At 42.5% G+C, this 27,836-nt stretch overlaps 2 protein-coding genes across 6 annotated transcripts; one reads left to right on the top strand and one right to left on the bottom strand.

Annotated features, from left to right (window-relative positions):
- Positions 1 to 408: 408 nt before the first annotated feature.
- Positions 409 to 15,985, top strand: LOC103059994 (SLAIN motif-containing protein-like). Of its 5 annotated transcripts, none has more exons than XM_088151713.1 (10): positions 409 to 512; positions 1,360 to 1,447; positions 3,290 to 4,016; positions 5,375 to 5,508; positions 7,239 to 7,388; positions 10,330 to 10,470; positions 11,423 to 11,737; positions 11,833 to 11,970; positions 12,649 to 12,970; positions 13,652 to 15,985. In XM_088151713.1, the coding sequence occupies exons 3-10, from the start codon at positions 3,316 to 3,318 to the stop codon at positions 13,704 to 13,706; spliced, it is 1,956 nt and encodes a 651-aa protein (XP_088007839.1). In that variant the 5' UTR covers positions 409 to 512; positions 1,360 to 1,447; positions 3,290 to 3,315; the 3' UTR covers positions 13,707 to 15,985. The 5 variants fall into 5 exon arrangements, with proteins under 5 accessions (XP_088007839.1, XP_088007838.1, XP_025026873.1 ...); XM_088151712.1 differs by lacking the exon at positions 409 to 512 and adding an exon at positions 519 to 1,141; XM_025171105.2 differs by lacking the exon at positions 409 to 512 and adding an exon at positions 519 to 713.
- On the bottom strand, positions 15,978 to 27,749 carry VAMP7 (vesicle associated membrane protein 7). Its single transcript, XM_007435055.4, has 8 exons — positions 27,598 to 27,749; positions 23,059 to 23,217; positions 21,469 to 21,526; positions 20,718 to 20,855; positions 19,776 to 19,866; positions 19,269 to 19,336; positions 17,831 to 17,923; positions 15,978 to 17,365 (listed from the first exon to the last, which is right to left on the bottom strand). The coding sequence occupies exons 2-8, from the start codon at positions 23,202 to 23,204 to the stop codon at positions 17,297 to 17,299; spliced, it is 663 nt and encodes a 220-aa protein (XP_007435117.1). The 5' UTR covers positions 23,205 to 23,217; positions 27,598 to 27,749; the 3' UTR covers positions 15,978 to 17,296.
- Between the last annotated feature and the right edge of the window lie 87 nt (positions 27,750 to 27,836).

The following is a 27,836-nucleotide window of genomic DNA, read 5'->3' on the forward strand; positions in this document are numbered from 1 at the left end:
GACACCGATTCAAGTCTCTCCCTCTGGGGGCATTTCATTCATTTTTGCCTGCAGAAGCACTTTTAAAAAAGGCACTTTTCTTCCCCGGATTCAAGCCACGAAGAAGATCCGCAGCTGCGCAACCGAACTGTCGCTCGGCTTGGACTAGAAGCGCTCCTGTCCGCGGGCGTCCCCCGAGAAGCCGCGTTCGCGCGCACGGCGCCCCGCGCGCCCCCTTCTCCAGCCCGCCGCCGCGCCCCGCCCAGCGCGCAGGCGCACTAAACCCCCCGCCCCGAAGAACCGCGCGAGGCCGCGGGCTCCCTCCCTCGGCCCCTCCCTCCCTCCCTCCCTCCGCCCGCCCGCCCGCCAGCCAATCCCCGACGTCCCCCCGGTCCCGCCTATGCAAATGACGCCCCGACCTTAGCGCCGCGGCCAATCAGGCGGAGAGGGAGCCGGCGAGCGAGCGGCCGCGGCAACAACGGCGGCGGCTGGGCTGCGCGTGCGCGTGCGCGTGGCGGCGGCGGCGGCGGCAGGTAGGGGTGAGCGCAGGCCCCGGAGGTCGCTTCGCCCCCGCGCCTTCCCGCTCCCCTCAGGCGGCGCGGCTGGGCCGCAGGCCGGCCTGGCTGCCTCCATCCGTCCAGGCCAGGTCTTCCCCGCGCCTGGCCTCCATCCTCCCCCTCGACAGGCCGGCCGCCCTTCTCGCGTCCCTGAGGGGTCCTGGCCTGGGTGGGCAGGTGAACAGGCCCCTGGCTGGCTGGGCTGGCTCTTCGGGCCCTGTCGCAGCCCCCCCTTCCTATTCTTATTTTGGTTAATTCGTTTTCTTTCTTTGCGGGGGGGGTTGCTAAAACTCAGCTCCTGCCTAGCCTATTTGTCTTTTGTTTCTCTCCCGAGAGCATCTTCCCTGCTTTTCCTTAATTTGGGGCAGTCTCCGTCCGTCCTTTCCCTTCTGCACCCCCCTGCACCCTCTTTCCCTGCATTTTCATGGGCAAAAGCCACCCCCGTGTAGGGGTAGGGTCAGAAATCAACGAGGCTGCATCTATTAGGGACTGCGTGATCCTCTCTCCTTAATGCCCCCCCCAAGGATGGCATCTGTCTTCTTTCCTTCTCCGTCCACATGTTTCTCTTGAGCAGGACTTGCTTCTGCTGCTTGGAGCTGTTCAAGGTGGGGGGGTCTCTCTAGGCAGGTGGTCCCCGTGTTCCCCTTTTCCTCTTTGCGACACCTGACTTTTTTGGAGAGACGGATCTGGGCACCTTTTTCCCTAACTGAAGGGGGGGGGAAATGTCTGCATAGCAGCTACTGGTGGTAACATAGTCCTTTATGTATTATTTTCTTTTTTCTCCCTGTTGCGGTGGCACTGCGCACATCCTCCTCCTCCTCAGCCCCATGCGACTCCTGATGCCTTGGGCTGTGAGGTCATCCACTGAGAGGGTGGATCTGTTGCTGTGGTCGTGTTTGACAGATGCGCCGGTAAGAATTTACTCTTTTGAACGGCTGAAGGTGGTGGAGGCTGGAACGCTGAGCTTTCGGTTGCTGTTACGCAGCAGTACTTGTGGACAGGTTGTTTGACTGCAGCAATCTGCTTGAAACAGGATCAGAAATTGTAGGTGAAACATGATAGTACATTTTCATTGTATTTTTTAGTTGGCGCCAGTCTTGTAAATCGATTTAATAAAAGGAGACTCTTTTAAAACTTGTGGGGGGTGTAATTCGTGTTGAGTAACATAGACCTGTTTATAGATTTGTCTTGATGCAAAAATGAGATCCAAGATTCGTCTCTGAAGATATGTGGCAATAAGAGAACTTACCATGTCTGGTGAGAGTTGCTACAGTTTCATTTCAGTAATTTTATTCTTTTTAGAAAAAGCCATTCCATAGAACATTGTTATTTTCTTGTGGATTGATCATGTAATCTGACTTAGATTATAGGGTTACTATACTACACTAGACTCTTAAGGGGAAAATCATTTAGTGACTAGGAATTAGATTAGAAAGACTGTTGAAAGGGTACTTTCTCCTCCTTTGATCTCTGAACCAAAATTATCTCAGTATTATTTCTTGTATTGCTGCTTACTCTATGCAGAGTTTGAATCTCAGAATATGAGGTGATGGACTTTTCTATTTTGCCTTGCAGATGAGGCACAATTTGAAATTACATTGAGTTTTAGTGCAGGAGATACCTAGGAATTTAAAGATTCATTTTGTTTTGCAAGACTTGAAAATTTGAGCAACAGTTTTAAATCACCAACAATATTATTTGTGTTAAGTCCCATTTAGCACGGAAATGATATAGGAAATAGGTACCTGCATTGTTACTTTGGTTTTTCTTCATTTTTGGTGCATAGCATATAAAGTGGGGTAATAAAATATTGGTAGTGCCCTTGTTTGTATCATTCTATGTATACTTGGTTTACTATTAATCAAGAAAAGAGATTCCATACATGTTCTTCCCAGTGTCACTATTCTCTAAATAAGTACTGAGCTGTGGTGAAGTCTAAAATACTCTATGTTAAAGCTACCCTCCCAAACTATGTATATATTTATGTCATATTTATTTTATTACAATAATGTATAGGCCGCCTGATTCATCAGACTTTGTTAAGCAAAATCTTTGGTTTCTGGTCCCAAGCCACTAAACTGCTGTTGATCTTGGATTTTATTTTCTTATCAAAGCCTGCAGAAATACATTTATAATTGAGCATGTGGGGGAGGGGGAGACACATTTTCACAGTCTGTGTTTAATGAGTGAAATGCTCAGTTTTTCTTACATCAATTTTTAACCTTTCAAAATGGTAGTGTTGCAACTACTGGCCACTATATGGGAACTGCAGTAATATGTTTTTCTTTCAGATCTTTAATCTCTGAATCTTTCTTTTTGTACAGATCTAGGCAAAACTTGTCTCTGAATTTTAGACCAGTAATATTTAAGAAAGCTGTACTGTGTGCTAGATGACCTTTCCAAACAAAAGCTTCTGTTGAAACTGCTTCTATATGGGGAGCTCCAGGTGGAGTTGGGAAGATTTTTTACTTTACAAATACTAATTATAAATGTCTACTTATGTAGTAGGTGCAGATTAGTCATGTATCTTACAGCAGTCGTTACAGTTACTGCTTATACTGAGGAAGCATTGACCATGTCAAGATATCCAGTGTAAATAAAACATGCTATTCCTGGAGATGAATTGCTTTTAGATTCACTAAGGCATTCTTGATGTATCATCACACTGAATACATTTAATTAGTAGGAAAGCTGATAGTTTAAGTGGTTTCACTGCTTCTTTAATATCCATCTTCTATAATATCTTTTTCTAGCAAAATTCCTCAGGGGTTCCACGAAGATGGTTGTTCCTGGGAGCACCACTGTAATTCAGCCAGACCACAATCTTGGAACTGAACTGAGCCGAAGCTCAGCAGAGAACTCGGTGATGGGTCCTGATGCAGAACCAATGGGTGATCAGGTGGGCCCTGAGCTGGAAGAAGTGAGGAAATTGCAGGAACTTGTGAGGAGACTTGAGCTCCAGAATCAGCAGTTGAGAACTAGAAGCCTTCGAAGTGTGCCAGAGGCAAAAATGCTGAGCCAAGCTGATGGTGGCGTGGATAATTGCAATTCCAGGCTCAGTGGCATGGAAATGAATAATAGCATCAATGTACTTATGGATAAGCAGGAATTGCAAATAGTGGCAGACCTCCATTCTGCCCTGAGTAAAATAAGATCAGAAGCAGAGGAAAGTGGTGAGTTCTTGAAAAAGGATGTAGAGACTACAATACAACACAGCTGTGGCAATAGTTCTGACAAAGAGCCTTCTAGTGCAAAGTTTATGAGTACTACTCAGATGCAGAACAGCGATGCTCACACAAATGATTTCTCTCATTGGGATTGCAGCCACACAGTGCTGCTAGAAGGTTTCACCACAGGTGATGAGCCAGCATTGAAAATGAAGGAAGCAAATACAAATGCAGAAGATCTCTTGAACGAGACAGCTCTGGATGAAGTAGAATTGCTAGAGTTAGAGAATGGCAGTGATGAAGAGGACAGCTGGTATGTACTATGAGATTACCATATTGTAGTTCAAAAGGATTCATGCTAAGAGGGAATAAGGCTATCATATTTTTTGGGAGCAGATTGTTATTTGTTTCTTTTTGTCTTGAGATAAGGAGTCAAGGTTTAACTCATATCCAAAGAGATTAAACCAAACTGCTTTAGTTTTTGTCAACAGTTTTCCAAAGTGTGAAATGAAAGCAAAAGTAGAAATTGAGCCCCCCGGTCCCCAAAAGCATCAGTGAACTCAGCAGTGTGATGGGAAAATGGACAGATCAATGTGAAAGGAAGAGGATCAATTTGTAACAAGCTCTTGTCTAAATCATTTAAGAGAAGCAGATTGGAATAGAAAAAAGTATGGAAGAGCAGGAAGCCTATATTTCTGTTTAGAGAGCTGCAGCTGCTTTTCTCATAAGAGATTGCCAAACGTAGAGGAGACTATTGCCAATTGTAGTTCTATTAATAGTATAGGCATTTGCATAATAGTTTATCTGTACACATAGCTAAATGTAGGATGTGAGGTCACCTTAAGCAATAATTCCTTAAGTAATCTTTCCTTAAGCTTGTTATTGAAGAAATAATTGGATTGGGCAAAAGAGAGGACTCAATTCTTTTTTTCGGCAGTGGAGATAAACGGCGGGGGGAGGGTTATACTTGAAAAAGGTAGATGGGGCAGAATATTTTAAAGAATTAAATAAGCTTAACATGATTATATCTTATTAATCCTATATTTTCTATTACATTTTAAATTACCATTGGTGACAACTTTTGGAGAGGTTCTGGGGGAAGGATCCATGGTGGTGGAGGCTACAGTTTGTGTACCTCTGCTATAGAGATTCACTTCATAATATGAGAAAATTATTTGGAGGATCAGTTCCTTGATCAGTTTTTGTGAAAACTGCAAGTATTGTATTTACCTAGATAGGTAGTCTAGTTTAATTAACACTGGATCTTGAAAACTGAAGAAATGTTACATTATTATCCCCAATCATTGTTTTACACAAAAGTTAAAATGTTTCTTCTGCCACTGATTATTTTCTTAGCCAACAATTATGTATGTGAAAGAGTGAAATAGACTAATGAGAAAGTAGGATAGAGAGATAATTTCACCATTGGATAAAGAATGTCTTATTATTCTAATTTGGATCCATCTTAAAAATGAAAGTCATCTTCTTGTCTTAACCACAGATAGTTAAGAAAGGCAAAAACTTGCTGTATCCCTTTCTTTGCTATAGTGTTAGACCTTTGTTGATAAAATACCAGTGCAAGCTTAGAGATACTGAAATAGTTACTCCAGTCTGTAAGGTAATGGCTGGATGCTGAGCTGCCATGTTAACCTTTTTGTCTTTCCACTTAAGGTTGTATGTTTCTCCAAGGAAACCACCAACAGATGGAAAGGAATCCCCCCTGAAATGGTGTAGACAGGTATTGGATCACCCTAGTCCTGAGACAGAGGCAACGTGCCGTAGCCTCATCAGCAGACTTGACCAAGGTAGGCCCACGGATGGTCTTGAAAGGGCCCTCGGGTGATCGCCGAGGCAGCAGTAGATTGAAATAGTATCGTTTAGCTTGTTACTGTACTTTTAAAGAATATGGAATAATGGAGGTATGGAGAAGACCTGAGAAACGTGAATTGGATTGTGCATTTTCAGATAATGAGTTCAGTTATAACGCCTTGAAATCATGGCATTGTGTTTTGCTTTTTTGCATTTGCTTAAGGCAGTTCAAACCCAAATTACATTATACCAAATGGCTAGGTGGGGTATCGCTGAAATTGTTGTGATTATTAGATCTATTTCCCACCTTTATTTTGTACAACTCAAGACAGACTACATTATGCTCCTGCCTCCTCTTTTCCTCCCAACAACACCCCTGTGAGGTAGGTTGAGTTGAGAGAGGGCGACTAGCCCAAAATCACCCAGCCGGCTTTCATGCCTACTTCTAGGTTTGCCATAAGCTAGAGAGTTTACCTGCTCCTTTGGCTGAGAAGCCCTAGTAGGAGAATGTTCTCTGCCCTCTTTAAGTTGAATATTGTAACAACTTTAACAGGTTAGTAACTTTGTCAGCTATTTAAATAAGCTTGTCAACAGTTCCTAGAATTAATATAAATGTGGGAGAAAATGAAGTTACACTGTTTATTGTTTTACTCCTTCAGTGAGTTTTCAGAGAATCTAACTGCCTATGATATATGAGATAAAGCCCTGAGTTACATGATTTGGAGGACAAGGTGGTTCAGAATAAAATGATTGTTTCTCATTAATAATGCCACCCCCTTTTTCGTTTTCAGTATTGTGTTAAATCTCAGTCTTGGATAATGATGGAAAATCTTTATTTGGTTTTCATGGTTCTGTACCAAGTATTTTTGGGTTCTTCATGCTATGATTTTACAGTTCCATCATATCTAGCCAGCCTCCCAAAACAATTAAATTAAAGTGCTTTAAGGAAGCATTTTGAGAAATGGGCCCAGAACAGTTTTCCCACCAGATAACATTTTCATTAGATCATGCTACCTGTATCTGTCCCCAGTGCCTCCTGAAATACCTGATTCATGCTGAACATTCTTGACATACAACATTAGTATCTCTAAAATCGTATTGGCTGGAGGGAATATATTCTTTGCTGCTTAGAGTAGATTTCAGTAACATAAACATTAATTCCATTATAGTTGCTCTGAACAAAGCTTGCCTGTTCCTCATCCAGAATTGTCCACCTGGGAAACTTACAAGTTATGTACAGCCACACTTCCAGGATGAGTTGAGAGATGGAAAACTGCATTTCTTCAGTGGAGAGAAATGCCATAATACTGGATATCTTCTCATCTGGCCAGTCTGTTATCTGGAAAGCTGTAGAGAAGAACCACAGCTCCTCTTTCAGTGTTCACTGTAGCACTTCAAACTGATCAAGTATGTCCAAGGTGGACATTGTAAGTTCATACAGCAGCCTATATTAGTCTGACACTTGCGAGTCCCAAATGTTAAGCCAGGAAAAGAACAGCACACGGAGAACTAAGCATTGTCTTCATTTGTTTTAATTCCAGACATTAAACTGTCAGCCATAATTGGAAATTGAATTTATTGGTTTGTATCATGACTCAGGGGGTGAGTGTGTCTGGCATGTCATGCATGCAGATGTAGTTTGATATGCTCTCCTCCTCTCTCTCCTCCTCTGAGTATCTGCGTTTAACGTGGTAACAATTCATGGCTTTCTTGTATTTTCCTTTAGCCAGTAGGTGGAAATCCCTGTATTGCAGTCCGTTGGCGTCTCCAAGTGTGCATAACTTGAATACAGACACAGGGTCCTGTAGCAATGCACTAAACTCTCCTGGGCACTACAAATCAACTAACAAACCACTACTAACTTGTGGTAGCTCAGGTATGGCATGGCATTTGGGATACTTTCAGAGGAGTGGAGGTGGGAAATGCATGCTGGGGGAGGAGGAGATGTGACTGGTTTGCTGTGTTCAGTTTAATGTGATGATCTAAGGCAGTGTTGTCCAAACTTGGCCACTTTAAGATGAGTGGACTTCAACTCCCAGAATTCCCCAGCCAGCCATGCTGGCTGGGGAATTCTGGGAGTTGAAGTCCACTCATCTTAAAGTGGCCAAGTTTGGACAACACTGATCTAAGGGCTTCTTTTCTTCACCTAATACTTTCGGAAAGCTTCTTGTTTAAACCTCCTTGCTTCTTTGTGCTAATTTTGGGATGTTTCAAAAGGTCCGTATTATTTTTTGTGATAAAGGACCGTTGTCTGGCACATCTGCTTCAGCCCTAGGGCATTTGATTATTCCTGAGGAAAATGAGGCGTCCTCTTTAGCAGGGCATTTTTTGTTATTTTTTACTTTATGTGTGTGAACATGTTTTAACTTGCATGTATGTATACTCTTCCATGGTTGGTGAGAATTAGATTGATGTTGCAGTCCTAGGTCTATACATAAATACACATTTCTTGTCTGCTTTGCCTGAACTTTTCCAAAGGGTGGAATGACCAGTATGCCTTGGAGACAATGGCTGAGGCAGCTTGCAAAGCTCACCTAGTTCATGTTGCTGTACAGAGAGTTTTAGAGCTTGGATTTAGAATCAGTATTTAAAAGCTAATTACTTATTGCATGCATGGTTTTTTTTTTTTAAATAAGGACAAATGAGAGGCTGTTAGAACAATTTTCTAAGTATTTTTTGGACATTTGGGGTGGAGAAGAAAGAACTTATTAAGAATAATTTACTGACATCTTAAATACCTATAAAAGACAATACTGAATTGCCGTTTTCAAGTGGAGGCTATAACACTAACTTGTATTTGGTTACTTTTGTCTTTTAGTATTTAAACAACTAGTAATCCTTTCCTCTTTTAATCACAGAAAACTCTACACATCTTTTCTAGTTTGCAACCAATTAATTTTTTTAAACTGCCCTAAGGACTGTTCAAAAAGCAATGTAGAAATTACATTCTAAGTGTTGTTTTTTTTTAATTTAGACTGATTACTTGAGGATTATATAACAAATAATCCTTTCAGGTGATGAGTGAGCCTAAAAATATCACTTTTCATATTTAGTATATTACTGAATTATTATATCTGAAACTGCAACTAATGAAGAAAGCTACGTGTAGTGACTGCCTACAATTTGTCAGTGACAAATTGTTCTGCAGCTTTTAATTCGGTACTCTTGCTTGCTCTGCAGGTCTGAAGTTTGGCATCCCCTTCCTTTGCAGATCTTTATCATGATTTTGATCTCAGTCGTGTCAAAATTAATTCTTTGCTGAAGTGGAAATTTTCCTTCCATTTGATATTAACCAATTAGGGAAGGAGACAAAATCCTTACCGACCTTGCTTTCAAATCCTATCTTTCGCTTTCTTTATCCTGCCAACTAATCAGTGCACTTTCAGATACTATACAGAGTTTTACCCAAACAGGTTGCTGTTGCAGTTTGCTTCTGTGAGTGATGTAATTATTCATGCAGTTAGCAGTTGTATGAATGACTTTAATAAATCAGTTGCAGTGGTGCTTTTGGAAGCCATTCATACTGTTGCTAACTTTGTGAATGGTACCTTGTCTTGTTTGATCCTATACTGCTTTAGTAATTTTAATTGCTTTCTGCGTAACAAACATTACAACTGCTACTTCAAAGGGAATTAAGACTGCTCTGGTTAGACATGAATGCATATCCTACTTAAATACATGTGAAACTTGCCATATAATTAGCTTAGGTTCTTGATTAATGAGTCAGCTACTGCTTCTTTGAAAGTGTCCAGGACTTTATAAATAAGTAGCCTGCTTGTCTGTGACAAATAAGAATCTGCCCTGGGTAGTCAAGCAAACAGTGGGTTTTTCCACCTCCTTTATGTCAAAATGACATATATTGGAGAAGGATGGAAACAAACATTTGTGAGCTAATTATATATTTGCAGTAGAGCTTGGTGGCAAAGGTCTGGTTCTCTTGTCTGGCCTATTTTTTTTTAATAACCTCACTTTTCTACAAAGTATTAAAACCAAAATCAGAATGTGTTTTGTAGCATGCTTGGGCATTATTCTAAATTCATACTGTGAATTTGAAAAGGCTAATTTTGAAAAATCCTAATCCAGCTCCAGCAGGAAGATGAGAGTGATCTTGACTGATGCAATCTAAGAAGCTTTGAAATATGAAGACTTGGTGATCTGGTAAAGCCAGTAGATGTTAATATTGGCATGTGTGCTCTTCTTTGGTAGGAGATGATGGGGTATATCTTCAGCCACATGCCCTTAGGGAAACCCTCCACTCATACTATGAAAACTAAACTTGCTTTGTAGCTAATGAGTTGAATTTGCATTCACAAACACTTCCCTCATAGTTTTGTATTTGTGGTGCTATAGGGAATGATGGTTGTTTCTAAGTGTTTGACCATGTGATGATGGCTATCTGTGGCTCCATCCAAACCATTTCACAGGCCATAGATCCCTTTCTTCCCCTGCATATCGTAGTAACAGAGTTGCCAGAAGTTTGTAGGAGGGGGCCCAGACTAATGTCTATTGCCTGTGACCTTTGGGTATGACAGAGCACCTGAAATGGTGACTGTTTTAATAACAGAATTCTACAGTTACTCTATGTGGCAGGATAACTTTTTCCTCCCTATTGAATACCAAAAAGAACTCTCTCACTTTGAAGTCATTGCTGGTCAACCCTTACGATAGATTTGGTTACCTTATAAGGGTGTTTAAGTACAAGACTGGAAAAAAAGTGTGTACAATGAGAGTGGTTGTACAATTGTATATTTTTAAATTATATCTGTAACTTCCTCACCCTTACCTGCTTTTTTCCCCTCTCTCCCGCCACTTCTAAGGTTATTTGAGCATGCATTCAGCTTTGAGCTCTCAGTCTTCTGTCGATAGCGAACTTAGTACCTCAGACGACTCCATTTCAATGGGCTACAAACTGCAAGACTTGACTGACGTACAGGTTATGGCCCGCCTACAGGAAGAAAGTATGTGAAAGCGATATATAGTATTTCTGTCTCCACATCATCTTCTGCAGGAGGATTTTTTTTAGAAACGGTCGATAGTACAAAATATTATTTTTCTGTTTATTGAATTTAGTTAGAAACAGCATAAGAGTACCCATGGATAGTTTCTTAGATGAGTAATTGGATGTCTCTGCTAGTAAGTTAGAATGTCCCCATTTAGTGACATGAAGCCTGTCTGATGCTGCTTTGGCTATGTCAGTCTAGGAGCACCTGCTCTGGAACTCATTACAGCTGCTTCTGAAGCACAAGGGTGTTCCTGCATTGCTTAACAGACTTGGGGAAAAGAAAAGGACTAGCTGTTAGAACAGGTTACAGTAGACCAGCTCATTATGGAGCATTTAGGCTTGAAATTGCAGCTTTGTGAATGAACTACAATATCCCACTATGTTTCTCGTAAGCTAACAAGAGGTTCTTTATAGTTCAGTATATTTTATCATTTGATTTTTTACTCTTAAACGTGAGTAGAATGAAAAGGTTGTAGAATGAAAAGGCTGATATGCCTAAGTTTACCTAAACTTCTGAGGAAGGCCCTCTGGATTTACAATGTGCTGTCAGTACTAAAACTCTAGTGATTGTCAGTCTCTGTTTACTTATGCCCCCAAATACAGATACCGGTTGTGAGTGCTGAAATATATGTGAATTACTAGTTCTGAGATTGTGTCTGCAGAGGTGTTAAGGCTGGATTACAACCCTCATTTTGGCGCCTTTAAAGTTATTGAGGCTACAGGCAGGAAATGCTGTCATTGCTTCCTATGTGCTTCACTTGGGTTGTATTGGGTAGAAGTCTGATGTGTTTGCTTTTATGTCTGCTTTGCTAGCCCATTAGTGGGTAATGTTGACATATTATCACCGGCATGTTAGACGGTATGATCGAGAAGTAACTATGTCTTCTGTGGCTGTGGCCATACCTCAGGTCTTCGCCAGGATTGTGCCTCCAGCTCAGCCTCTGTTTCCCGCCGCAGTTCCAGCGCCTCCTTGCATTCCTTGCGCAGAGGCACCTACAGTGACCAGGATTTTGACACATACAGTTTGGAAGATGAGGATGATGACTGCTCCTTCTCCTATCACAGCAGTCACAGATATTCTCCATCCCCGCTCAGTTCACCACGATGCCAGTCTCCATCCACAAATACAGATTATGGGAGGGCCACAAATACCCGGATTCGGCCCCCACGGAGGACAGTGCAGAGTCCTATGCAAGACAGACTAAAGTATTCCGGGAATGAAGGTATGTGGCACTGTTTCTGAGTCTTGCAAGGTTTTTGAGTGAGTGCCTATATAACGACAATTGGATTTTTCATTCTTGTTATGTATCATTTACAGAGGAACTGCGTCATAGCATGCCTAATCTGGCTAGGACAGGTCTGCGATCTTTGGAGTCAGTAAGAAATAGCCGTAGCTTGGAGTCAGATTTACAGATTCCCAGTAGTCGACTCTCTAGAATCCATCAGGAATCAGTCAGTAAGTTGGCTTCTTCTGTGAGTATTCCGTGACATTTCAGTTGGCGCTATTATTGAAATAGGAAAGATACAGTGTTGTTTGATAGATCTTAGTTGGCCCCAAGTTTTAATGGAGCTGCACATTCCCTGAAGTAATTGTTTTAAGTTTGGGAGTACTTTGGGGTCCCTCTTTGTTTTTAGTTCTTACAGTATTGACCAGAAGTGCCTTTCACAACTTCATCTGGTAAATCAGCTGAGCCTTTTCTGAAGAAGTGTGCCAGACCATAGTCATTCTTAATGTAGGAATCTCAGTTGGATTATTCTAATGCATTCTACATAGAGCTGCCCTTGAAGATTGTTCATAAATTTCAGCTGTCCAAAATATGGCAGTTTCATTTGCTAACATGTGTGTTATATTACTATGGGTTTTGCCAAATGTTTTGGCTACTAATTTAATTTCTGGGTTCAATTAGCGATTTGCCTTCTATAGCCCTCTATGGCCTGGATCTGCTTCAGCCATGTGAATCTGCCTGAAAACTTTTCTCTCCTTCTGATCCCTTCTGTTCTCTTCCCTGCTGATAAATGTATGACAAATGGAGATGAGAAATTGAGCTCTTTTGAATATGGCACCAAAATAGACATACATTTTATAATTATTAACATTGTCTCTATTTCACTTTTTCCTCCATTCTGCTTTAAGGTCTGACTTCAAATAAGCTCCGCTATTCCTCTGGTGCTGGGCAGTCCCCCTTGACAGTTCGACAGCCCATGAAAGCAGGCTCCTCTGCTAATGCTCTTCTAACACCACGGCAGCCAGTCAGAGCTGCTGGGTATGCTAGTCCTGCTGGCAGAGTCCGAAAGCTGCAGTCTTCCACACTGAATCCAGGCGCTTCAGGTAGTGGCAATTCAGTGTACAGAAGCAGTAGTATGGCCACAGGAGCAAAAAGCTCTCTCCCTAAAAATAAAGCATCGGTTGCAGGAGCATCCAATCTGAAGAGCAAGCTGACCCAGCCAGCCAAGAGGTGAGAGCTAAAACTTGAAACACCAAGCCCATATGGATGATGTGTTTGGATTGTGATCTAAAACCTGAGGACTACTTCGTGTGCTTGACTTTACCAACAGCATTGATTTCTAGTATGATGTCTACTGTACTCATCTCCCCAACTCTGCTCACCATGTGGAATATTCCATCACCTAGTAAATGTAATAAAGCTCCTAAAACCTGAACTGCAGGATGAAGGGTTGGGAATGATCTTGTGCCAGCTCCCAAAATGGCTAAGAAACTACCCAATCTAGCAAGCCAAAGAAAGACTCCAGCTCGAAGCTGGGAAGAGTTTCTTTCATTGTAAAGAGGCCCCCATCCTCTTTCCTGGTTTCAGACTGGATCTAGGGAGGAGAGCACAGGATTGCCCTGCATGGCATTTCAGAGGTGCAGTTGAGGGTGATTATCAACTTGACGTTCATGTGTAAAACTGTAGGCTTGTTCTTTAAAAAACTTTATATCCTATCTAATTTCATTCAGCAGCGATCAATATTTATAACAGACCATGAGCCAAAACAGATAGCAAGAGGTACTTGCTTTTTAAGTAAAGAATTTTTTTGTTGACATCTAGTAACGGATAACGCTACAGAAGTCTCCTGTCTTTTGACTCCTGTTTATTAAAGCATCATGTAAGTAAGTATCTCTCCATATATCCCAACAGGTTTCCAAAGGCTAACGTGTCTGTCGACGACTCTTGGAAAGATGGGTGTTACTGAATCAAACCAAAAAGGCTGATCATGAACAATGTTGGGTATGTAATTGGACAACAGCCCAGCTGGCTGGGCAGGAGGACACACTTCAGCCTCCGTTTCTCTCCATTGCCACCATGCTTGACAAACTGGAATGATGTTTTTCTGAATTTGGACAACCTTTTGCCTTTGCTTTGATGATGGACGTTGACTGCTTTTTTTGTTCCTGCTATTACAGTCTTACTGCTGAGCCTTGATTAAAGTCGTTCTTGTACCTGAAGGTACAGATGGCTGCCTGAGACACACATTTGAAGATTTGTTCATGGTATGCACGAGGAGGGGAGAAGAGCATGGGATAGAGCTCCTGTGGCAATGAGAATGTTTTTGAGTCTGTGGAGTTTTTTTCTCTCTTGCAAAAGGCAGCTAGAGAAGGTAAACATAATTAGAAATGACTGTTTCTTAGGTCGCTTGGAGTAATTTAACTTTTCTAGGAAATTCAGAGGATTTTTTTACTTGTCCTGAACAGGCATCTCCACTACTTTATTATTATAAAAGTTGAAGCAGGTTTTTTTATAATAGCTAGTGCATCATCTGTCACAGGAGAATGTCTTAAGCTGATGTCCCCATCACCTCCAAGACTGTTATGTGCTGTTGCCTGCAGGCTGATGCGTACCCCTTCAGTGAAGTCTTATTTGCCCGTTTGCTCTCTTCCTTATCTTTTAGCTAGGCAAGACTTAGTGTGGGTAGTAGCAGCACCTTTGCCAGCTAAAAATGCACTTGAAGTGTTCCTTTCCCTAATCATCTTCACTTAATCCTTGATACTAAAATCTACTTTTCTGCTTTTGTACAAGTCTTTTCTACTGTCCATTTTTTTTGGTTGGTTTTTGGATGAAGGAACTTGTTTTTTAAATTAAATCAGTGGCTACTGGAGCTTGCCAAATGCAAGAATACAATCATACCTGGGAATGCAAACTGGCTTGCCAGCCAGCCCTACTTCTTGCCACCAATGTGACTTGATATTGTAGTTAATAAATGTGAAGGGGCTAGTGCTACCTTGTCTTTAGTAGCAAAACTGTGTCCTGCTGCTTTTTTTACATAGATAGGGTAGGTAGTATCCTTAAGCAAAAAATGTGTTTTCCCCCAAACAAGGTTCATCCCTGATGAAGGCAGCATAGATTTTTAATGAAAAAGGTGGAAGAAAAAATCCACTGACACTTAGCAAAAGCAGCAATAATGCTTTGATATGGTTAAAACCAAGGTGATGACCCATAAAAACACACAGTGAGAATTCATGAACTAATTTTAAGCATTCCTGTTGGTAATTTGCCAAATGAATGCATACTTGGTACAGTTGGACATTTTGTGTTTTTCCTGGCTGTTGGGCTGAGTGGTTTCCTTTTGATTCAGAAATGTTAATAACACTTAATTGTAACCACCCTGACTTAATTAGTAGGTATAACTACTTCTTGCTGAAGCTATTATTACTTTGTGGATGAGCTCACTGGTCATCTGATGCAACAGGATGGCACCTTTAAACAATTAAGAATGCTTATATAACCTCTCTGTTTGCATTTGTTGTGTGATGCTTCATGAAGTAATAGCTGAAGCTTCCCCTGAAACTTAGAGATGGACAGCTGGTACTCAGCAGCACCTCAAAGGGTCATCAGACAGTAGATGCAAGTGAGAATTTGTGTAATCAGATGTTGAATGGGCATGTTGTAAAATGTTCTAGCCCACTAAGAATGCATCCTGAAAGAGTGGCTATTAAATATAAGTATTATTGGATGTTCACTTATAGAATACTGGCTGGCCAGTAGGCGATTTCAGATTTTTGAACCATTCTGTAAACACTTGAGACAATGTTGTGAAACTAACTAAAAATAAGGTTGTGGGTGAGAGACCACTGTGGACTGCCTTTTATAGGCAGCAGGGGATAATTCACACCATAGACTGCTGGTGGTAACATAGCCATGCACTTTTTCTGGCAACAGAACTGAAGTTGTTTGCAACTGCGACTTTCTGGAAGGTTTCTGGCATTCCACGCTAGCCTGGTAGTCTCTCATCCATGTGCGAACCTGCTCCAACCATAAAATCAGTGAAGATCAGAAAGGTACTGCCACCAGATGTAATGGTGTAATAGTCATGTGAAACCTCTTAGAAAAGAGCTCAGTGTGAACTCTGAAGTAAGCCCACTGATTTTCTACTCTTGGATCATGTGCCTCTAGCACTGTGTTTTCAGAACTTTATAAAAGTAAGTCAGCTGTCAATAAGGTATTTTTACGAGGAGAAAGACTGATATCAAGTGTCTGTAGTTCAGTACATTTATTTAAACAGATCTAACTTTATTTTACAATAATGCATCAGTGCATTTTATTAAAACAGGAGGAAGCAGTTTACAGAAAGGCATTCAAAATGATAGAAAATTAACAATTGCTATTAACATTTTTTAAAACATGCACAATTAATTCAATGTTGGCTTGTCCCTGCAAAGATATTTGGTGGAGAAAGGGAGGAAAAGAGCCTTTCTGACCATGGCAAACAAGGGAAGCTGCAGCAGGCCTAACCTCTGCAGGATGCTGAGGAGAGCAAGCAGAGTCTACCTCTGTCCAGCTGAAAACTAGGATGAGGTCATAAAATACCAACACTGGGGGAGAATGAAGAATCTTCCTATTTAAGATGTTAATATATGTCCTCCAGAAGCCCTTTACATTATGCGGGGGGGGGGGACGTTTTTCACAAGTGGTTTACGGCAATTTTATATTAAAGGTTAGTTTTCAATACTTCATGCTTCTCCATAGCCTTTTCCTTGAAAATCATTAGCTTGGGATCCCGATTACCTTTCAGATGCCTGCCTCTGTGCTTTTGAGTTAGGCACAATAACTCCACCATGCTCAAAAGGAAGAGGGCAGTCACCAGACTCACACAGCGTGTGATACTTGGACTCACTGGAACAGCTTTTAGACACATCTCAGGAGATGAAGCCACAGCTGAGTTCCATAGCACAGTTTGAAAGAACATTCCAAACTAGGCAAGAAGAAAATAATCCAAGACACAAAAATTACAAATAGTAGCAATGTTACAGCAATATTAATACTATATACTTACCAGTCACCCAAGTTGAAAAGCAGAACCCCTTCATTTGCCCAACAAGAGGGCCACAAAGGAAGCTTCGAAGGACAAAGCTACAGCCTGTCATGAGCTTAAGAAAGGCACTGCAGGAAAAGCAATTTTAGTAAGAGCTGATCACATATCTGGGCTAGGTCTATGAATAAGAACTCATTGGCTTCAGTGGTCCCCACTCACATATCCCCTAAGGTACATGGGGCCTTCAGCTCCCCCAACCTGCTCCAGCAGCACTCAAGGACAGTAAAGTGCAAAGCATGATAATGCAGATATTTAGAACCTCCCATTGTTCAATGCCTTCCTTTCCCTTCAGGAAGTTCTGCCATTTCAGAGAAAACATCCTTCAGGTTTTGAAGGAGTACACCCATGTCCTTACAAGGTGATAAGGCAAAAAGACTCAAGTGTCCTGGAAGGATGAAGAGTGTGAAAGTCCACATGTGATGAAATACATTCCTGTGCATCTGTGCTTTCATGTGGTTGACTGGCTCAGACAGCTATTTCTGTACACAGCTTGGCCAAGAGAGGCCCCCGCAGGCAGCTGACACGATGATATAAATGATGACCTGTGGGGGGGAAAGTGTTTAGGAATGTCCACCTCCACATGTCACTGGAGGAAGAGAGTCTACAGACCAGTGCTTGGACAGGCTGCTGCACTGCAGCACAAGCCACCTCAAGATTTTTCTTGTTCAAGATGGATGTTCTAGCTGATCACAAAATATAATGCAAGAATGCCAAAAGGCTTCAGTATTTCAGGGTATCAAAATACAGCACTCAGACCTGAACAGGGCTCTTCGTTTATTCTATGTGCATCCTCGTCCCACAAAAGCTTGGAAGGAAATAAGGCAGAGCAGGAAACAACAGAAGAAATCTATATGGGAGAGCAGATATCCCAGCCTTCCATAAAGGAATAGAGTTCTCACAGAGTTATTCTCTTATAGACCAGGACAAGCATAAGAGGACATATTTTCCTTTTATAGCCAGCAGAGTCCCTCTACCTCCCCAAACCTTCATAATGGAAAACAACTTACAATTGATACTATGGCAATTATGATGGTGAGCTTTAGGTTCTTCATGCACATTGCTCGGGCCAGGTTCCTGCTAGTTGTTTTGAAAGTGACAGACTAGGGGAGGAAAGCACAGGAGAGCAGTTAACACAGACTGCGCCCGATGTTTTGTCAGTCTGTTCAGAAGACACCAATTCCTCCCCACCGAAGAAATGTTATTTAACTGTTACTTTAATTCATACTTTTGATACACCTTCTGGAATGCCTTTTTGTTTTTTTAATTTCCTGACAGTCTCCCATCCAAGTACTATCTATCTCTGACCTTTGCTTTGAGATCACAGCAGGAGCACCTCACTGCCCTCTGCTGGAGATTCTTGACTAGGCTTCGGTGACATTCAGAATACAGGAAGTCCTCACTTAATGACCCTAACTGGGACTGGCAACTTGGTCACTAAGCAACATGGTTAAGTGAAATGCCACGTGAATGCTTAGCGCTGGCCATTCTGGCAATCCCAGTTGCTGTCATTGAGCAAATCCCACACAGTTGTTAGGCAAGGACCCACCCAGATCCAAGCCATTCTGGGAAGAAGGTAAGGGTCTGTCTCTACTTCAACCCCCCCTTCCACCTATCTCCCCCCCATCTCTGCCCTTTTGGCCACCTGGCCTTGCCTGCCACCAGACCACGTGCCACTACCAGCCGGGTCCTCCTTTTGTGAAAAAAGGCCCTGGCTGGCACACAAGAGAACCACCTGGCTGGTAGTGGCACGTGGTGCAGCACACACACACCTGCAGCTCTCACCCACAAGCCTGCAGGATGTTTCCATGCTACCTCTCCCACATATGGCCAGGATGGTGGGCCCAGCGGAGGGGAGGCAGGCCAAGATGACAATGAAGGTTAGTGGGGGTGGGGCAGCGGTGGGGGGAGGTCATAAATTTGGGACTGAATTTTGTTCACATGGCTGTGGGGGCACTGCAACAGCCAGAACTTCAAGGACCGATCATAAGTCCCTTTGTTCAGTGTTGTCATAACTTTGAATGGTCACTGAACAAATGGACGTTAAGTGAGCACTACCTGTATTCCCAATTGCTGATTTTTAGGCAATGTTATTCCCAAGAACACCCACAGCTGCCTTTGCCTATGTAAGACCAGTTGATTTCTCTCTGCAAGGTCAAAACTCTCAAAATCTGCCAACTACCACATGCTACTTTTGCTCTGAAAAGAGAAATATTTGGCTAGGTATATAGAACTCTAGCAAAGAAACATGTAGTTTGTTTTACTGTCGTAAATACTCAGATTAGAAGGTACGTTCCGAAAACATGCGCTCTATGTTTTAAAAGCCAGCTAGTCCAAGAAAAGGCTTCGCCTGTATATACTTTCATTTCCTCCCCCACCCACCCCGCAGGCCTTCCCTCAAGACAGAGCCAACCCTAATGAATTCACTCAACCATCTTCAGAACTTACCGAATCCACAAGGTTTTCTGTTTTGTCTATCAGCAATTCCAGCTTTTCTCCTCTTTGAGCCACAAGATCTTGGATAAAGAGGGGGCAATTGTAAGAATTCCAATGGAAAAGCGACTCTCCAGCAGCATTTTCCCACATCACAAAAACTGGATAACAGCATTGCACCGTGCCCAGGTATTTGGTCTAATTACACTTGGAGCAAGTTCCTTAATCAAGAGTTTGGAGTATGAAACACCCTTCAGAAGTTCACAGAGGATCCAGTAGATTTGGAAGCTAATATATCCCCCAGTTCAAGCAAAAACAGAGCAGAAGTAGTATAAATGGCTCTTACTTTGTTCCACCCAATCTTTTTGCCAAATAAGTTGAAATGCAGCCCACAGGGTTCCTGTCCTTTTCCCACTCATACCCTTCCCACAAAGCATTAGCCCTTGCCAAAACACATCTATATTTCTTGTACCTGCATCACCCTCACTCAGTCACTCTTACAAGCATAAGAGTCATCCATACCTATATTGCGGACCATGATCCCTTTAAGTTCATCCACCTGAGCCTGTGTCTCTGCCATCTGGTCCGGGCCTTTGTTCTCGGAGTGATATTTCTACATGACAGAAGAACAGAGGAAATCTAAATGCTACAGAAAATCAAAGATGTGAATAAATGGTGGAGACGGAACTTGGGAATGGTACTTGTAAAACAAGTCTAGCTAAAAAAAAAAAAAAAAAAGACCCTAACATACAATAATACAATCTCATGATGCATTGACAAAAGCAAAGCACCCAGGACACAGGAAATAAAAACTCTTTTTTGTGTGTGTTAGGTCACATTTGCCCAGCTCTTGGAACCACATTTTAAGAAAGCCAAATTAAAGAACATGCAGAGACCCAACCAGGATAGTGGGAAGTCTGCAAACCATGCAGTGGCTAGATGAGCTAAGTAAGTTTAGTAACCTGGGAAAGGCAGCATTACAGAAAGGCAGGATACAAGTCCTCAATAGCTAAAAAGTTATCTTGCAGAATATTGAGCAGAACTGGAGAGAAGTGAATTATGATTAAACGTTAAGAGAAATTACCTAAATGTAATACCTGTTCTGCAGAGGAACAGCCATATCTCAGGAAGTGGTGAACTCTTCTTCACTTAAAGTATTTAAGCAAACTAAAATGATTCCTTTTATGGTTTATGACATAATCAGCCTTGTACATTTCAAGGCAAGATGCAAGAATCATATTTAAATGAGCATGTACATTTTTCTATGAGCAATTTTTAAAAGAGGCAATGCTAATGCAACCTCAAAAATAATCCTCTTGGGTTTAAAGAAAACTGATCACCCAGTTTTAATTCAGAATAGTCTGTCATCAGAAGATTAGATGGTTTACATCTAACTCCAGAAGGGGCATGTGTAGTTCCACTTCCCAAATGAAGGATCTTCAGAACGACAGCACAGGATCTCACCAGTTGTGCTGCCAAAACACTGGAAAACTCGCTGTTCATGGCGTATGGCAGGGCGGTCTGTGCTCGAGAACCATAGGTGGTCTGAAACCTCTTCTTGATTTCATTCAGGAATGTGAAAGCTCTGGAACGCTCAAAATTCTGAAGGGAGAACAAAATAGACAAGTATTAACAGCTGCAAAACATGACAGCTTAGTATACTATTTGCAGCAGAAAGGTAAAATACACAGTGAATCACTGGAAGGGTCATACATAGATCCAAGCAGTATATCGAAGCAGGAAGTACCAGGGGCAGATAATGAAGCCTTTGCCTTCATATCCTGTTAGTGAGTGCCCAAACTGGCCAGCTGCTCTTAAGAATACAATGGTAGATTTTTAGAATGATCCAATTGAGCAATTCTTAGCAATCTGCTTCCCAGATCTGATCCATATATTTTAATCTGAAGGTTATTCTTAAAAGCAAATTTCCATGGTAGAAGCCCCACTTTCACTCACACCAAGTTCTACGTAACTAGGAACCTCTTTGGGTACTCAAGTAACAAAATAACAAGAATCTAGTTTTCTTGACAGGATAACTTCCAAGGTTATCACAGCATGAAATATCCTTACAACAATGAAAGGGAGCAAGAGCAAATCCTTTCAGTGCAACAATATCCCAAGGGCATACAACTGTATTTGCCCATTTCCAGCAACCACCTTTAGAGAGTGCAAATTTCACCCAACGCCCCATCACAGCTTTCTCCCATATACTTACATCATCTGTGATGCAGAGGTATATAATCCGGTCCTGACAGATATAGTGGAACAGATAACTGAGGGGAAAACAAGACACCAAATACAACATTCTCAAGAAGCTCTAGCAAGACAGAGATTTCGACATAATGGCATGCAGGACAGAATATACCATGCTACATGACATTTAAATCACTTGTTTTGTTCAGTTCATGCATCAACAATTTTGCTGGCAATCACATTCCAATTTCTCAAGATACTGAACTCTCCTTCGAGTTGGGATCACCTTATGATAACTTCATGGATATGTCATAGATACTTCCATCTTGTTTTTTGGGCAGCGGTGTGGAAGTGGTTTGCCTTTTCCTTTTTTTTTTAGCCGCCCCCCCCCAGCCCTTTCCCAGGTTAATCTACAGTATTAAAGAGGAGGGAGCTAACCAATAATTTAAGAGATGAAGGAAAGATGCAATTACTATCTATCTAAAAAAAAAAAAAGCTACGTCTATTTGGTCTAAATAAAAAATACAGAAGCAAATACTAAGTATCGCAAAACGATAGAATAATTCTAATTGAAGAATGGGTCCAAGCTTGCAGGGCTGTTCCTAGCACATTTTCACTTTATGCAAAGCTTTAGAAAAGTGTGCTGCCGTGCTTATCTTTTGTAAAACTCAGAGCCTCCACTGATATCTATCAACTAAACACTGTTTAGGCTCAGTCATACTATCTTGTATCATGCTACCTCAGCATCTATTGGCCCCAATCAACAAACCTAGGTAGCGTGCAAACCAGCGGCCCATGTAGAAGGGCCCACATCAACTGCAGCCATCTACAATCTTAGGGAAAACTTGCAGACAGCATGAATTCTTTCGCTGGGTAGCTAAATCCTACAAATGCAAGCCGTTGGCTAGAAACTAATTTGCAATTCTATCTACTTATAGAAGAAGGGCAACTCACAGCCATGTACAGCCCTCCACTATTACTTCCTTTTGCAAATCCCAAAGTAGTTCCTGAGTGGGTGGGACAAAAATATTTAGCCCATTTGTTGGAAGTGAGAGTTAATGAGGAATTGGGTTACTTAAACACTGAAAAAAAGCTTCACCTCTTTAAAAACAAAAAAACAAAAAAAAGTTCAGTTTTCCCATTTGGGCAGTTTAAGTAGCAGAATGATTTACTGCCCCTCACAACTTTTGTCCCATTCCCACAAAGACAGGATATCACTGGACGGCTTTCAGGGGTCCAAAAATCACAAAAGGAACTACAGGCCTCACGTTTACCAACATGCAAGTCCAAAATTCTCGCTGAGAATCCCTGTTCTCTGGAAATTATTTCCAATGTTTTTCCTCAGCCAGTATTACCACCAGCCAGACTTGCAGCTGTATATTGATGAAGGCAGGCCTGGTTTAACCTTTGCTCCAGCTGAAGAAAAGAAACTGAGGTATGAAGTATTCCAAGATCATGTGCACATCAGCTGGAACTGACACACCAACGCTTTTCTTTACTGCTCCCTTCCCCAGCCCAGCAGTAAAATGGCTCTTCTCATTTCATCCCATTATTTACATCAGATTCGCCTCCATCAAACTTTGTCGCCTTTCCTCCCCAGAAAAATACTCACTTTCCATGCGAGTAGGTGAGCTTGTTGTTCTCGGAAGGTATCTTGGCCAGGATCTGCTCTGTAACCTCCAGGAAATTCCCTCCACACCATGCATGCTTGGCTAGAATGGTAGAGCCCCTGGCCACAACAGCAAACAGGATCGCCATAGCTGCAGGCTGGCTGCAGGGACAAGAGACACAGAATGAAAATGTTTCTCCTCAGGTCAAAGCACAGCCAAGGCAACACAACACAGCCTGTGCCCCCATCATGTACACAGCTAGAAAAAACAAACGCAACCCTATGCAGAAATCCTATGAGAAGACAGTTCCCCCCCCCCCTTTTGAAATGCCGTGGAAAAACTCAGTCCTGTTTAACTATAATCAACAAGCACATTTTAGATAAGCTTGTATCTTACTAGTGACTTGCAACTTCCTGTCACCTAAAATATGCACAAAGTCTGTGCGCTCCAAAAAGATGCACATACCCAAATTAACAGGTCTTACAGGATACAGAAGTAGGGAAACCAAATAGGAAGAGCATTACTGGAATGAGTGGAGAGAAGAGGAAAAGTAGTAGATAATTAAACTGGAAGCCGCTTCCACTAAAGTGCGGGGATCAAAGTATTGGGCAATGTCCTAGCAAAATGCAATCCATTCTGTCTGCTTTGGTTAAGTGCCATGTCAGTGGTAGTGATAGTGACATCTGGGTAATGAATGTCCAAGTTCTCTGCAAGAGAGCAGATAGTTATTTCAAGTAATCTAAGAGAGATTGTCATATTGCTCTAAAAGACAATTTAAATTTATTAACTATGTAGCCATAAGCCATTACATGAGGTTTACACAGAGCAAGATCACCTAATCAATCTTCACTGAGTTAATACAGGGTATTGTTCACGTTTCCTTTAAAATTGACTAACATGGTCCTCCAGTATTGGCTCTTCAACTTTATGGCTGCAATGACTACAGAAGCTACACACTCTGAGATCTGGATAACATAACCAGTAACAACAGTTATCTTTGTCCTTATAGGGCCGACAGTATTCAAGGCCTTGGGGATGTTTTCCTGGACAAATGAATATAAGAGATAGTCAAGAAAGCAATAAGGCAGATGCTCACTTTGGGAATGGCAATATGTACCGAATCCCTAGGAGGACGTGATGGTATCTCCCATCATTGTTTAAAATCTTAGGACTATAAGCATGAAGTTTTACTACCCAGGAAAGTGGCTCTCCCATGGTCTGTTTTCAGCCTACCATGCCATGAAATAAATCCAGAGTTTCTAATGGCTTATCAGATCTAAAATCATACAGAAAGAAATCCAATATCTCAATTTCACAATATTCTCAATTTTCAATATTAGTATATCCATGGATGGGGGAGAATATTACTGCAATAAGTCACAGAATGTCGATTTCCAAATCATCAACACTTCAAAACTTTGATTGACCAGAGATTTACCATCACACTTAAGTGTGTTTATAATAATTAATCAGTTACTATAATTAATTTGGGCTCATGAATGATCAAATCTCATTCTGCTACAGAATAAGACATTACAACAGAAGAAATACAGATCTGGAGGGCAGTGGAAGAGTAAACTGCACCACTCTTCTTCGTTTGGGTTCAGCCTCTTCCACTGCTACAGAAACGCTGCCCTCTGTCAGCTTCCATTTCTCTTTCCAGTTCCTTCCTAAAAGATAACGGTATCACAGCATGTTCAGGAACCACAACATCAGCTCAGAAACATACCGCACAAAGTCTGGCCTATTCTGGCTTCCCAGTGTGATAGACAAGAGCCTCATGTGCTCAATGGACCTAGTCTTTAAAAGTACTTCATGTATTTGAAGTTGTTGCCCTCACACTGTAAACATTTCGTAAAGCTGTGTTCTATTTATGTTTTTGTATAAATCTCCAGAATAAAGTTAGAAGACCATCAGTGTAATCCTAGCCACCTGTTCAGTGTGACTAAGCTTTTCCCTACTTCGCTCAAACTTCTTCTTTTTGCCTTGCCCAATATTGCAAGTTTTATCCATTTTCATTTTATACCTAGCTTGAGGTCCAACTTCTTTCCAGATGGCGTTCTTATCTAAATAGACACCATTCACTCCTTGAATGTGGCCATGACTTTGTATCAAAGAAGCAGTTCCTAGAATGTTGCAAACTTTTCTAAATAAAATCCAGCAGACTCTTCCAAAGAAATGCAAAGCTTTCCTTAATTCTTTCTCTGTGATCTATGTGTCCCCATAAATACAGTGAGAATCATGACCTCACTAGTATTATCAATCCACATCTCTCTTACATCAACTCAAAAGCTGCAAGAGATGGGAAACACTGCTCTTCTTCCCTTAAGGGTGTGGTTTTGTGCCTGAAAAAAACCCACCTTTTCCATGAACCCTTCAGGGCTTCACTGCTTAAATCATATCCTTGCTAAAACTGAGTCTGAACAGATCTAACTAGCCCAAAGAAATAATCTTCCCCCTCGTTCCCATGCCAGATTTTGACAAGATCTTTTGCACAGAGACCAGCTTTCTCAGAGTCTACAAAACACTTTGACAACTGAAACCTGACCCCCCAAATCAACTTGTAAGACATTGTAAACATGTTAACTTCAACTTTCCTCAATCTGACACATTTCAGCTTTATTTATTTATAAGATTTGTACAGCTGCCCATCTTATGCACTATGACCTTGGGTGACTCACGAGCAATAATAAAACACTAAAAACAGTAATAAACATAAAAGCCGACAAGGAACCTCCCAGAGTCCACAAACACAACACATTCCCACGCATCCAGAACAAAGCTTCCCTGGGCTCCAGCCTGACACTACTCCAAGGCTTGTGGGAAAGGCCAGGAGATAGGAGCCTGCTGGATCTCAGCGGGGAGGATGTTCCTGAGGGCAGAGGCTGCCTCTGAGAAGGCATGCTGCCTAGGTCCTGCTAGACAGCAACATTTAAACCTGGAGTTTAACTGGGCCTATGACTCATGGCATTCTCAAGCAGGTAGGAGTTTTATTTTTGACCCAGTGAGAGAATATCTCACAAGAACGGGTGTGACAATAAAATTGGAGGAAGGTTCATTATGTAAGTTACCCTGAAGTCCTGGAGAAAAGGTGGAAATAAATCCAACAATTCATTAGATGGCAAGATTACCCAGTAAGGTGGTGGGGCTGTTCAACTGGAGCCAGACAGCTAACGGTTGGTATGCTTTCATTTGCATACCTTATTGTAAAACTTTAAATAGTGTTCAATTCCAGCAAGATTCCAAGCGATCCCACCTCAAAGACTCTTCCACTCCTGAAGACCCCATTATTCATGTGCTCCCCAAGGAAGGAAACACTGAGGACCAAGCTGTGCTGCCTGACATCTCTCTCAGGCTCAGAGGTAGAAGAAAGCAAGAAACTTATCATCCTGTGCATCTTTTTCATTAAAAGATAAAGACTTGATGAAGAGATTATTTATTTATTATTAAACTTGTATGTCACCTGACTCCCCGCGACTCTGGGCCACTCATAACAATGAAATTACTATAAAACCAATTCAGAAGAAGGCAAAGATGAAGAAGTGATTAAAGATGGTAACAATGACAGAAGGGGAAGCAAGGGGTCTCCCTCTCCCACCCCAAAGACCTGAGTGAACAGCAAAGATCCCCACTGCTTTCTTCTAGGATCCTATTGATTATTACAATCATCTGTTCAATCTGCAAGGCACCTAAACTGCTGTGACGGTGGTGGGATATCCTAGTGGTCTCTCATCCCATTACTAACAGGATTGATGCTGAACTCACAAGGACCACAGCACCTTCCGGAGGAAGAGCCGGGCCTGGGGGATGAAGAGAGCCAGGCCACATTTGCGCAGCACACAAACAGGTCAACCGCGACCCAGAGAGCCAGTCTGGGGTAATGGTTCAGGTGCTGGCCGAGAAACCAGGAGTCTCCCTGAGGCATAAAAGCTGGCTGGGTGACTTGGGGCAGGTCTCTCTCAGCCCACCTCACAATGTTGTTGTGGTGGTGAAAACGGGAGGAGAATTAGGTGTGCTACACACACACACACACACACAAAGTGGGATAAAAATATCATCATCATCATCATCCCAGGTCAGCCACCAGCCGGCTGTGCAAACCCAGCCTGTGCCATTCACCGACAGCGCGCCCCATGGTGCGAGGCCAGAGCACTGGCTGAAAAGACAAAGCCACAGGCCCGACTAGGGGCTGGCCTAGGCCAGGGAGAGTCGGGTTCAAGCCCCTCCTCGGCCACAGAGGTCATTTGGGGCCGGCGGCCCTCTCTCAGGCCGTCCTACTCCACGAGGGAGTTGCTAGGGGTCCACGGCGGGAGGCCTGGAGGCAAAGCGGGGTATAAGTGCACTGGGGGACAGGGCCTCCCCAGCGTTGCCATAGCGACAGGACGTTCACCTGGCTCCCGCGCGGCCCGGGCCGCCGCTACCTGGTTCGGGGGCGGCAGACGGGCCTGAAGTCGGCAGAGGGGAGCGGGCCCGCCGACCGCCCCCGCCTCCGCCTCGGCTCTGGGCAGGCACAAGCACGGAAGGCAGCACCCGTTCCCTACCTTGCTGGGCGCCCGCCCGGAACCCCCTTTCGCTCGCCGTTCTCCGTCGCGTCGTTCGCAAAAGAAACCAAGGCCACGTGAGCTTCCGCTGCAGGCCGCCAAGGCTTCTGGGAAACAGAGTCCGGCCGCAAGACCCGGCCCGAGCGAGGCGCCGCGCCGCTGCCGGGAAGTGTAGTCTTTCGCAAGGAGAGCGGCGGAAGTAGCCACCGATTGGACGATTGGGAGGAAGTAAGGGGGCT

Source organism: Python bivittatus, unplaced genomic scaffold (assembly GCF_059951505.1).
Source record: "Python bivittatus isolate LINGU-HERP-01145 unplaced genomic scaffold, Pbiv_v1 ctg000670_np1212, whole genome shotgun sequence".
NCBI lineage: Eukaryota > Metazoa > Chordata > Lepidosauria > Squamata > Pythonidae > Python > Python bivittatus.